This window comes from Nerophis ophidion, linkage group LG25 (assembly GCF_033978795.1).
Source record: "Nerophis ophidion isolate RoL-2023_Sa linkage group LG25, RoL_Noph_v1.0, whole genome shotgun sequence".
NCBI lineage: Eukaryota > Metazoa > Chordata > Actinopteri > Syngnathiformes > Syngnathidae > Nerophis > Nerophis ophidion.
This window is the reverse complement of record NC_084635.1, coordinates 962,434-975,587: the sequence shown is the minus strand read 5'-3', so window position 1 is coordinate 975,587 and position 13,154 is coordinate 962,434. Positions and strand designations below refer to the sequence as shown.

Sequence of the window (13,154 nt, the reverse complement as noted above, 5' to 3'; positions counted from 1 at the left end):
TATTTGACATATACGCTCTTTAAAGACACACCTGCTAAAGCATTGGGAAATCTAAAGGTCTAAGTCAGGGGTCACCAAGGCGGGCACCAGGTCGCCCGTAAGGACCAGATGAGTCGCCCGCTGGCCTGTTCTAAAAATAGCTCAAATAGCAGCACTTACCAGTGAGCTGCCTCTATTTTTTTTAATGTATTTATTTACCAGCAAGCTGGTCTCGCTTTGCTGGACATTTTTAATTCTAAGAGAGACAAAACTCAAATAGAATTTGAAAATCCAAGAAAATATTTTAAAGACTTGCTCTTCACTTGTTCAAATAAATTCATTTGTTTTTTTACTTTGCTTCTTATAACTTTTAGAAAGATAATTTTAGAGAAAAAATACAACCTTTAAAAATGATTTTAGGACTTTTATATTCCTTCCTCTTCTTTCCTGACAATTTAAATCAATGTTCAAGTATTATATATTTTTTTATTGTAAAGAATAATAAATACATTTTAATTTAATTCTTCATTTTATCTTCTGTTTTTTCGACAAAGAATATTTGTGAAATATTTCTCCAAACTTATTATGATTAAAATTTAAAAAAAATATTCTGGCAAATCTAGAAATCTGTGGAATCAAATTTAAATCTTATTTCAAAGTATTTTGAATGTTTTTTTTTTCATTTTTGTTGTGTAAAATCTAGAAGAAATAATGATTTGTCTTTGTTAGAAATATAGCTTGGTCCAATTTGTTATATATTCTAACAAAGTGCAGATTGGATTTTAACCTATTTAAAACATGTCATCAAAATTCTAAAATTAATCTTAATCAGGAAATATTAAAAATGATGTTCCATAAATCAATTATTTAAAATTTTTTCAAAAAGATTCCAGTTAGTTAGTTTTTCTCTTCTTTTTTGGGGTTGAATTTTGAATTTTAAAGAGTCGAAATTGGAGATAAACTATGTTTCAAAATAAAATTTTAATTTTTTTCGTATTTCCTCCCCTTTTAAAACGTTCAATTAAGGTTTTTTTTCATCATTTATTCTCTACAAAAAAACTTCAGTGAAAGGAAAAAATGTACGACGGAATGACAGACAGAAATGCCCATTTTTTTTATATATGTAGATTTATTTATTAAAGGTAAATTGAGCAAATTGGCTATTTCTGGCAATTTATTGAAGTGTGTATTAAACTGGTAGCTCTTGGCATGAATCAGTAGCCAAGAAGTAGCTCTTGCTTTCAAAAAGGTTGCTGACCCCTGCTCTAAGCAGTATAGCTGTATAGCTCGGTCGGTAGAATGGCCGTGCCAGAACCTTGAGGGTTCCAGGTTTGATCCCCGATTCCCCTTCTTGCCGTTGCGTCCTTGGGCAAGACACTTTTTTTTTTTTTAATGAATATCATATGTGTAACCGGTGGTCTTTTGTCAAGCTATACGACAATATAGCTCCGTTGGTAGAGTGGCCGTGCCAGCAACTCGAGGGTTCCAGGTTCGATCCCCGCTTCCGTCATCCTAGTCACTGCCGTTGTGTCCTTGGGCAAGACACTTTACCCACCTGCTCCCAGTGCCACCCACACTGTTTTAAAATATAACTTGGATATTGGGTTTCACTATGTAAAGCGCTTTGAGTCACTAGAGAAAAGCGCTATATAAATATAATTCACTTCACTTCACATTTTAAGTGCACCAAATAGTCCAAAAAGTACGTTTCTCAAATCTCAATGTTGTCAGTGGTTCTTTAAACAGAACAGTTTTTCAAATGGGTCCCAGGACACGTTGATATGTGGATACAAATGGGATATGTATCGAACGCGACTGCAGTCTGAGAGGCTCAGGTCGTCTTCATCCGACCCATACGTCAGCAAAAAGCGATTAGCGGCATGATTCTTCGCCAAAATAGACAGTTGCAAAATGAATACTTGACAAATACGCAGAAAAGAGGCAAAAATAATGTTTTAGGAACTGCCTTTAATTTTTCACCGCCCCTGAGTCGGACTGCACACCCAAATGCTCTTCGGAGCAGACTGAGACCTACTGAAGCATTAGTGCTCACAGACAAGTGAGAACCAAGTGCTATATAAATCTAATCCCATCTTTATTATCATTACTATCATCTTTACTTCCGTGTGACGTCATGTCTGCATACGGGTCCGATTGCGTTCACATTAGAAATGGCATTTTTTGGGTAAAAAGATCGGATATGACCCAAAGATCCGAATTGTACATCCTAGCCGACAGTTTGAATGTAGCCCATAAGTACGTTTAACGCAGAGTGGCGAGAATAGACCGTAATAGTCCGGCCTCTGGAAATGTGGCCCCTCACACAACGTACTGTATTTCCTTGAATTGCCGCCGGGGCGCTAATTATTTTAAAACCTCTTCTCACTCCGGCGCTTACCAAAGGCATGCGGTAAATTTAGGCATGCGCTTAAAAATTTGAGTGTGATGTAAGGATACCATCATGAAAAGCACATTTAATGAAAAAAAAAAACGTGATTATGGTCTTACCTTTACTTATAAATGAAGTCCATGCGCAACTCCTTCTGATCAAAAGCATCGATAACTTGTTTATAGAAGTCTTCCTTATCTTTCTTCGGTTTTAAAAGTCTCTCTGTCTCGATGGAGATCTTCCTTTATTACCTCCTGCTTCGATTGAAAGTCCAGTTTAGAAAACTGTTTTATTTTAGATATGTAATCCTCCATGTTAAAAGTGCAAGCGAGAGGAAAAAATAAACACTCTTGCTGCTTGTTGTCACTTCTTCTGCAGCCGAGTAGTCGCAAGAAGGATCACTAGCGCCCTCTACCACCAGGAGTCATTTAATGACTCATATTTGACACACGCAGCTACGGTATATTAATAAAACATAGCTGCTTACTGTTCTTTTTAGCATATTCAATAGCTTGGACCTTAAATCCTACTGAATAGCTCTTAATCTTCTTCCCTTTATGCAACTTCAAATGATTGAAATCAGCCTCCTCCATTTTGTAAATGATGACAGGTGAAGTGTCACTCGTGATGTGACAAGTGTGACCTGGCAGAAATTCTAGGCATATGCTAATTATCTGGCGAATTGAGTTTGACCCGGCGGAAATTCTAGACATGCGCTATTAAAAATAATATTTAGCGAAACGAGTTTGACCCGGCGTTAATCCTGAGCCGGCGGTAATGCTAAGCATGCGCTAATTATTTGGCGAAAGGAGTTTGACCCGGCAGTAATTCTAGGCAGGCGCATACTATATACCCGGCGGCAATTCAAAGAAATACGGTAGTTGAATAGTCCTGACTCCGGACTGGAGCTCAACGCCTGATGAGAACCATTGGTGGAATTTGAAGTACTCTTCTGTGTAGAATATAATTGCGTCCATTATTGATTGGGTCAACATGTGTGTTTTCAGAGATCCACAGAGACTTTCTACACAGACCTCCATCGGGATACCTGCCAGAGGAAATCTGGAGAAAAGCTGGTAAGCAGCAGTAACCTGAGGAACCTCACACTTGCACGGACACAATAGATTCACCTTTTGAAATGGCCTTCTTACCACCAAGTTGTACATTTATTTTGAAGCTCTGTCACATTTCTTGTTATATCTCTATTTTTAACCCCCATTCTAAATCCTTGCTGCAGACCAAAGAGTACTGCTTGGTGGTAATGCGGCCGGTAGAAAACAGAGGCCTTACAGTCCTGAATCCATGATGATGGGAGGATTGGCAGCCCTCTGTGACCTTCTGGCTAAATGCCTTCCACCTGTCTATGAAAGGCCACTGCAGTTAAGCTGCAGTGAAAATGCAGCCACCTGGCCCGAGGCGGACCACAGCAGCACAGAACAGTTTCAAGTAACTACTAGGGATGTAACGATTAACCCTGTTAAAGATCAACCGCTGGATGGTTAGTATTACCGTTCCAAATTAGGATTATTGTAAAACAAGGACTGACAACCGCACTTTCTTAAACTAACGCAACAACGATATTGTTCATGTCCTAGAGAGGCTACTGGCTGATTAGCCTTGATTAACGGTTAACGGTATTAATGATTAACCAGGGTAAAAATCCCGCCGGTTTTTATTACCGTTTCACATTAAGGTTATCCTTAAACCATGATTGATAACCGCGCTTTCCTAAACTCAGAAAACAGTGATATTGGTCATTTATTAGAAAGGCAACTGGCTGATTAGCCTCGATTAATGTTAATGATTTACCAGCGTGAAAACCCACTGGTTAGTAATACCGTTTCACATTAAGAGTATTGTAAAACCGTGATTGATAACCACACTTTCCTAAACTAAGGAAACAGTGATATACTTCATTTGCTAGCAAGGCAACTGGCTGATTAGCCTCGATTAATGTTAATGATTTACCAGTCTGAAAACCCACTAGTTAGTAATACCGTTTCACATTAAAAGTATTGTAAAACCATGATTGATAACCACACTTTCCTAAACTAAGGAAACAGTGATATACTTCATTTGCTAGCAAGGCAACTGGCTAATTAGCCTCAAATAACGTTAAATAATACTTTACCACAGTAAAAATCCCGCCGGTGTGCGATGCCGTTTCACATTAAGATTATCATAAAAAAATGATTGATAACCAGACTTTGTTAAACACAGGAAACTGTGATATTGGTCACTTACTCGAAAGGCAACTGACTGATTAGTCTCGTTTAACGTTATAAATGATTTACCACCGTGAAAATCCCGCCGGTTAGTATTACCATGTGACACTAAGATTATCGTAAAGCCATGACTGATAACCGCACTTTGTTAAACACAGGAAACTGTGATACTGTTCATTTACTAGAAAGGCATGTATATATATATATATATATATATAATAGCCTTTTGAGACACTACTGATTTAGGGTTATATAAGTAAACATTGATTGTTATATATACATATATATATATATATATATATATATATATATATATATATAAAAAAAAATTTGCAGGAAAAATATTTTGGGGAAATATGTTTTTAGCCATCTCTATGCAACCAGAAGGAGCTTTTCTAACCTGTTCTGGGAAAAAAAAAATATTATAAATAATATACCAAATAATACATTGCGAGAATCGGTTTGAATCGAGAAAAGATTCTTATTCAAATCGTCACTCCAGGAACAGGATCAGAATGGAATCACTCGGCGTCCAAAGAATCCCACCCCTGTTAAATATTGAGCGTTTGTGGTCTAACGGATGCCATGTTGCTCTCTTTCTGCCTCCATCTTGTTGAATATCCTTGTCTGAATGAGTGTAGAGACATTCCCCTGACACCACAAGACGAGAGTAGAGCCTGTGGAGCCAAGATTCCGCTGCTATTGAACTAAAGACAAAAAAGAGCCGTGCTGCATTTTCACCTGCAGGGGGGGAAAAAAAGTATTTTAACTGCAGTTGTTTTTCAAACAGGTACTACAAGCATCCCGCTCTCCCCAGCACTAAAGCACCTCCAAAACAAGCAGGGTGAGTAACACATCTCACTCCACCTTTTCATTCTACACAAACACCTGCTGCTGCCTGCTCTCATCGGGAGATGGCTGGGATTTATGGGGGGGGAGAAAGGATCTAGTCTGTGACAAGACTTGGCTAATCCCGCTGGAATTATAACAGTTAGTTTTTTTTAAAAGGTTTCCCTGCTCTTCAGATGAGTTTATCAAAAAACTCCCCTGAAGAGAAGGGAAATCTGCAAAACAGGCTAATAGGGATGAAATAGCCTCTGTGTCCAAACGTATATTCCGATATTGAACACTGTATAACAGATGAACCACAGTAACCTCGACTATATATATATATATATATATATATATATATATATATATATATATATATATATATTTGTGCTCGTAAGTGCAGGATAGAGAAAGTACATGAATGTAATATTCAGAAGCCTATTAATTATTTCAAATACATTACTTGATATGAATTCCTCATCCTATCTTGTAATCACAGTCGTGTAGACCAGATTTGCATGTTAATCGGGAAAAGTATTTCCATATTCATCGATAAGGAGAAAGTCTTATGAGAATTACGGCACCGTATATTAATATCAAGGCAATAATGGCGAAACGTAGCACGGCTTTCTCTTACACAGCGACGAAGGATGGAAGTTTCTATTTAGGGCCGGCAGTCTAGATAGAAAATCTAGACCGGGATCTTGTCCAAAACCGCCGGCGGGAGTGTCGCAGCAGAAATGGAGAGTGTCGCAGAAGATATGGAGAGTGTCGAAGCAGAAATGGAGAGTGTCGCAGCAGCAGCAGCAGCAGCAGCAGCAGTGCCCTTCAGAGTCTTTTTGTCAATGTAGGATGAAAGTAGAAGAATGTTCACCTTTTAACTTGTGAACTATGTTCTCTTGCTATGTTAAAGAAAGTGTTGTTTACCATTGTACTATGTAAACAACTATTGTGTTCCTAAACAAGGTTTTTTGTTTGTAGCCCCATTTGTTAGTCTTCTATATCAAAATTGTAACACACGAGGTGTGCTAAGGCTCATTTATAGTAATATACTCGTGAAATCTAAATATACATTTTTATACATATATATATATATATATATATGTGTGTGTATATACATAAATGTGTGTATATATATATGTACAGTATATATATATATATGTATGTATATATATGTATGTATGTATATATGTATATGTGTATATAATATACAGTGGGGCAAACAAGTATTCAGTCAGCCAGCGATTGTGCAAGTTCTCCCACTTCAAATGATGACAGAGGTCTGTCATTTTCATCATAGGTACACTTCAACTGTGAGAGACAGAATGTGGAAAAAAATCCAGGAAATCACACTGTAGGAATTTTAAAGAATTTATTTGTAAATGATGGTGGAAAATAAGTATTTGGTCAAGCATTCAAAGCTCTCACTGATGGAAGGAGGTTTTGACTCCAAATCTCAGGATACATGGCCCCATTCATTCTTTCCTTAACACGGATCAATCGTCCTGTCCCCTTAGCAGAAAAACAGCCCCAAAGCATGATGTTTCCACCCCCATGCTTCACAGTAGGTACTTATTTTCCACCATAATTTACAATTAAATTCTTTAAAATTCCTACAATGTGAATTCCTGGATTTTTTCCCACATTCTGTCTCTCCCAGTTGAAGTGTACCTATGATGAAAATGACAGACCTCTGTCATCATTTGAAGTGGGACAACTTGCACAATCGCTGGCTGACTGAATACTTTTTTGCCCCACTGTATATATATGAATATATATATATATATATATATATATATATAGTAACACTTTAGTATGGGGAACGTCTTTTCAGTTTCTCAGTTACAAAGACTTATTTTAGGGATTTAGATTTATTTGTTTAGGGTTGGGGTTTTTTTTAGGGTTAAGGTTTGGGTTAGGTTTAGAGTTAATATTGGTGCCTATGTTCCCCATACTATAGTTCAGGGGTAGGGAACCTATGGCTCCAGAGCCAGATGTGGTTCTTTTGATGACTGCATCTGGCTCTCAGATAAATCTGAGCTGACATTGCTGAACACGATGAGTAATCAATAATTCCACTTGTAATCACAGTGTTTAAAAAAAACTTCAAAATATAAAACATTCTCATGCATTTTTAATCCATCCATCCGTTTTCTACCGCACCTGTTCAAGAAGTTGCGTTAATGGTAAGAAGTTATTTATTTATTATTGGTTAGTGTGGGGCTTGCCCTCCTGGGGGTTCTTCAGACCACCAAGCACCGACATGAGAGCCTGTTTCAGGGTTACAATATGGTTTTTATTTTTCAATAAGTCTCTGTTTCTTTCCAGCAATTGTCTTTTCCTCTTTCGTTCTCACATGCGCTCTGGCTCCAGCCCCAACCCCATTTCTCCTCCTGGCTGCTGCTTGTAACAGAGCGACAGGTGATTAGATAATAAGGCCCAGGTGGGCTGTCTACGCACCTGTCGCTGATTTAGAGGCCGATCCTGGCAACACCCCACTTCGCTGCAGGCCACGCCCCCTCCACAGTTAGCTTCAGAATAACAGTGTTATTACAAAGAATAAGAGACCTGTTATGCTCTCAAAATGTTGGTCTTATTTCAAATGCACACATTTAGTTGTGATCAGTGTTGAAAAAAATATTATATGGCTCTTGCGGAAATACATTTTAAAATATTTGGATTCCTAGCAAAAAGGTTCCCGACCCCTGCTATAGTGTACAGTAAGGCCATGCAGAATAAGGGATTAATGATGACTAATAATTACTAGTTAAGAGCCAATATCTTACTATTTTGCATGTTAATTCGCAACTAATTAATGGTGAATATGTTCCCCATACTAAAGTGTTACCATATATATATATATACAGTACTTAATATATATATATATATATGAATAATATTTATGTATACATATGTGTATATGTGTGTATATACATAGATAATGTATAATTGTTTTTTATAAGCTTTATGTAAAGATTTTTATTTACCGTAAAAATGTAGGTATGAACAAAGACTTATTTGACAACCACAATTCAGTTGAATTCATTTAACATTTACAAAGTTCATATGAAAAAGTCTGTCAATAACTTTTAAGTGCACATGAAACTGCATCTTCACCACTTTTGTCATGTTTTTCTTCCTTAAAATGAAACATCTCGACTCAACTCCAGACTTCTTCTGTTTGTTTGTTTGAGTCATTACTGCCACAAGTGGTGGAAAAGTGTATTACAACTGAGTCCCGCTGCGGCACATCCGGACCACAGTTGAGAAACAGATACTTTTTTGGCGGCCTTATGGTTAAAAAACACTGATATACTTGAACTTTACTTGAACTTTATCCTTTATTTCAATCACCACAACCAAAAATGCTAACCATCTGTATATCATTTAAAAACAAAATAATAAAAAAATTAAAATGTCATTGTGTGTGTTTAAAAGGTAGCAGGAAGAATACATAATGACCGTAAATAATCAATATCAATTGGGTATATATTAAAGTGTATATTATACTATGTGTATTTGATTTGGTATATAATTACAGGATACATATAATACAAAATTACATCCATGAATACTCAAAATAAAAAAAATATATAATCATGCATTTATGAATAAAGTATACTCTTAAAATATTTCCTCCTCTTTGTGGTATCCATCAAAAATATTTATATAAATAATATGAATCCATATTATATTTTGACGATCTATTCATTCATTACTCATCACTCAGGTGAAATTCATGGTAAGATCACTTTAAATATACATAAATAAATATAGTTTGATTTGATGTATCAAATTCAATCATCAAATGAATGCTGTTATATTCATTGATTTAAAACCAATTCAAAACTGCATTGCTGCTTTGGCATTATTTAAAAAAGAAGCTAAACCGAAATAACTTGACCAAAACTTAAAAGAAATAATGTTCTCTAGTCATCATATCTTTCAATAAAAGTTATAATATAAACTTAAAAAGTACAGTGCTTTGTTTAAATAATGCCGTAAAATCTGTCACAATGACAGGGTTTGAAGCAAGGCTAAATTGGCAATTAGCTCTACGGGCTTTTGAATGGACACGGTCTTGATGTTGTTAAACCAAAGTCAAATTATAACAAAGGACTTGTTGACTCGCCGCAGGTACAAAGATTGATTTCAAAAGTGTGAAACTCTTTACGCTGGCCAAAAATGTGAGTTTTCGTGTGGATAAGAGGCCAAAATGCGTAGAAAAGTTGGCCTAACTACAAACCCTGTTTCCATATGAGTTGGGAAATTGTGTTGGATGTAAATATAAACAGAATACAATGATTTGTAAATCCTTTTCAAGCCATATTCAGTTGAATATGCTACAAAGACAACATATTTGATGTTCAAACTCATAAACATGTTTTCTTTTGCAAATAATCATTAACTTTACAATTTGATGCCAGCAACACGTGACAAAGAAGTTGGGAAAGGTGGCAATACATACTGATAAAGTTGAGGAATGCTCATCAAACACTTATTTGGAACATCCCACAGGTGTGCAGGCTAATTGGGAACAGGTGGGTGCCATGATTGGCTATAAAAACAGCTTCCATGAAATGCTAAGTAATTCACAAACAAGGATGGGGTGAGGGTCACCAATTTGTGAGCAAATTGTGGAACAGTTTTAGAACAACATTTCTCAACGAGCTATTGCAAGGAATTTAGGGATTTTACCATCTGCAGTCCGTAAAATCATCAAAAAGTTCAGAGAATCTGGAGAAATCACTGCACGTAAGTGATGATATTACGGACCTTTGATCCCTCAGGCGGTACTGCATCAAAAACTGATATCAGTGTGTAAAGGATATCACCACATGGGCTCAGGAACACTTCATAAAACCACTGTCAGTAACTACAGTTTGTCGCTACATCTGTAAGTGCAAGTTAAAACTCTACTATGCAAAGCCAAACCCATTTATCAACAATATCCTGAAAAGCGGCCAGCTTGGCTGGGCCCGAGCTCATCTAAGATGGACTGATGCAAAGTGGAAGAGTGTTCTGTGGTCTGACGAGTCCACATATCCAATTATATTTGGAAACAGAGGACGTGGTGTCCTCCAGAACAAAGAGGAAAATAACCTTTTGGATGGTTATAGGCGCAAAGTGTAAAAGCCAGCATGTGTGATGGTATGGGAGTGTATTAGTGCCCAAGGCATGGGTAACTTACACATCTGTGAAGGCACCATTAATGTTGAAAGGTCCATACAGGTTTTGGAGCAACATTTGTTGTCATCCAAGCAACATTATCATGGACGCCCCTGCTTATTTCAACAAGACAAGTGTTACAACAACGTGGCTATGTAAAAAATGAGTGTGGGTACTTTCCTGGCCCGTCTGCAGTCCAGACCTGTCTCCCATCGAAAATGTGTGGCGCATTATGAAGAGAGACCCCGGACTGTTGAAGGACTGAAGCTCTACATAAAACAAGAATGGGAAAGAATTCCACTTTCAAAGCTTCAACAATTAGTTTCCTCAGTTCCCAAACGTTCATTGGGTGTTGTTAAAAGAAAATGTGATGTAACACAGTGGTGAACATGCCCTTTCCCAACTACTTTGGCACGTGTTGCAGCCATGAGATTCTAAGTAAATCATTATTTGCAAAAAAAAAAATTAATTTTATGAGTTTGAACATGAAATATGTTGTCTTTGTAGCATATTCAACTGAATATGGCTTGAAAAGGATTTGCAAATCATTGTATTCTGTTTATATTTACATCTAACACCATTTCCCAACTCATATGGAAACGGGGTTTGTACTTTACATCCTAATTCATCCCAAGTGTGTTGAGATCAGGACTAACGATTTCCCCTAACAGGTTTCTGTAACCATGATCTAGAAAGGCTGTACCTCAAACCAGTCCAGCGTCAATAAAACTGTACCAGCTTGCTGTAAAACAAAAAATGCCTCCTTTGCGAAATCCTCAAAAAATACTACATTTTTGGAACATTTGAATAAAGACAGACATCCTGAATAATTTGGAGTTGGTCCAGGTTGCTCAGTGACTGAAGCATCCAGGTGACAGACGGACAATCAGGCGGGAAAGGGAATCCCATGATGGCGGGTGAACAACCAAGCTGGTGACAAAACTCGGGAGGCATCTGCTGTTCCCCGCACCAGATTGTGTTGGAACTCACCGCCCAAGTCTGGCGGCTTCCCATTTCTTGGCATAAACTTTTAAATCTTGGATGGCGTGCATCTGCTCGCCGAGATACGACAAAGAAGCAGCTTAACGGGCTTGAATAAGTGATGACAGAACTAAGGTTTCCCTCCCTTTTTCCGCCCTCAGAAGAAGCCGTGAATGAAGTGAAGCGACAGGCCATGTCGGAGCTGCAGAAGGCCGTGTCAGACGCCGAGAGGAAAGCTCATGAGATGATTTCGGCGGAACGCTCGAAGATGGAGAGGGCGCTGGCCGAGGCCAAGAGGCAAGCCTCTGAGGACGCGCTTACTGTCATCAACCAACAGGAGGACTCCAGTGAAGTGAGTATCACAGACAACCACACCTTTGCTTTGCTCTTTTCCACAATTTCTCTTCAAATGTCCTCATTTCTGAGACAACTTGCTATTATCTGTCTTAGGCTAAGAATTGTGGTGTAGATCTGTCTTAGGCTAAGAATTGTGGTGTAGATCTGTCTTTGGCTAAGAAATGTGGTGTAGATCTGTCTTAGGCTAAGAATTGTGGTGTAGATCTGTCTTAGGCTAAGAATTGTGGTGTAGATCTGTCTTAGGCTAAGAATTGTGGTGTAGATCTGTCTTAGGCTAAGAATTGTGGTGTAGATCTGTCTTAGGCTAAGAATTGTGGTGTAGATCTGTCTTTGGCTAAGATTTGTGGTGTAGATCTGTCTTTGGCTAAGAATTGTGGTGTAGATCTGTCTTAGGCTAAAAATTGTGGTGTAGATCTGTCTTTGGCTAAGAATTGTGGTGTAGATCTGTCTTTGGCTAAGAATTGTGGTGTAGATCTGTCTTTGGCTAAGAATTGTGGTGTAGATCTGTCTTTGGCTAAGAATTGTGGTGTAGATCTGTCTTTGGCTTAGAATTGTGGTGTAGATCTGTCTTTGGCTAAGAAATGTGGTGTAGATCTGTCTTTGGCTAAGAAATGTGGTGTAGATCTGTCTTTGGCTAAGAATTGTGGTGTAGATCTGTCTTTGGCTAAGAATTGTGGTGTAGATCTGTCTTTGGCTAAGAATTGTGGTGTAGATCTGTCTTTGGCTAAGAATTGTGGTGTAGATCTGTCTTTGGCTAAGAATTGTGGTGTAGATCTGTCTTTGGTTAAGAATTGTGGTGTAGATCTGTCTTTGGCTTAGAATTGTGGTGTAGATCTGTCTTTGGCTTAGAATTGTGGTGTAGATCTGTCTTTGGCTAAGAAATGTGGTGTAGATCTGTCTTTGGCTAAGAATTGTGGTGTAGATCTGTCTTTGGCTAAGAATTGTGGTGTAGATCTGTCTTTGGCTAAGAATTGTGGTGTAGATCTGTCTTTGGCTAAGAAATGTGGTGTAGATCTGTCTTTGGCTGAGAATTGTGGTGTAGATCTGTCTTAGGCTAAGATTTGTGGTGTAGATCTGTCTTAGGCTAAGATTTGTGGTGTAGATCTGTCTTTGGCTGAGAATTGTGGTGTAGATCTGTCTTTGGCTAAGATTTGTGGTGTAGATCTGTCTTTGGCTAAGAATTGTGGTGTAGATCTGTCTTAGGCTAAGAATTGTGGTGTAGA

At 37.8% G+C, this 13,154-nt stretch overlaps 1 protein-coding gene across 6 annotated transcripts in view; it reads left to right on the top strand.

The window, feature by feature from the left end:
- Positions 1 to 13,154, top strand: part of cbfa2t3 (CBFA2/RUNX1 partner transcriptional co-repressor 3) — a 169,660-nt gene that overhangs the window by 138,989 nt on the left and 17,517 nt on the right. For 4 of the 6 annotated variants that reach the window (XM_061887515.1, XM_061887512.1, XM_061887517.1 and 1 more), the window contains 3 exons: positions 3,376 to 3,444; positions 5,384 to 5,437; positions 11,736 to 11,926. In XM_061887515.1, coding sequence (XP_061743499.1) covers positions 3,376 to 3,444; positions 5,384 to 5,437; positions 11,736 to 11,926 — 314 coding nt within the window. The remainder of the gene's footprint in view (positions 1 to 3,375; positions 3,445 to 5,383; positions 5,438 to 11,735; positions 11,927 to 13,154) is intronic. The other 2 variants (XM_061887513.1, XM_061887514.1) reach the window with 2 other exon arrangements.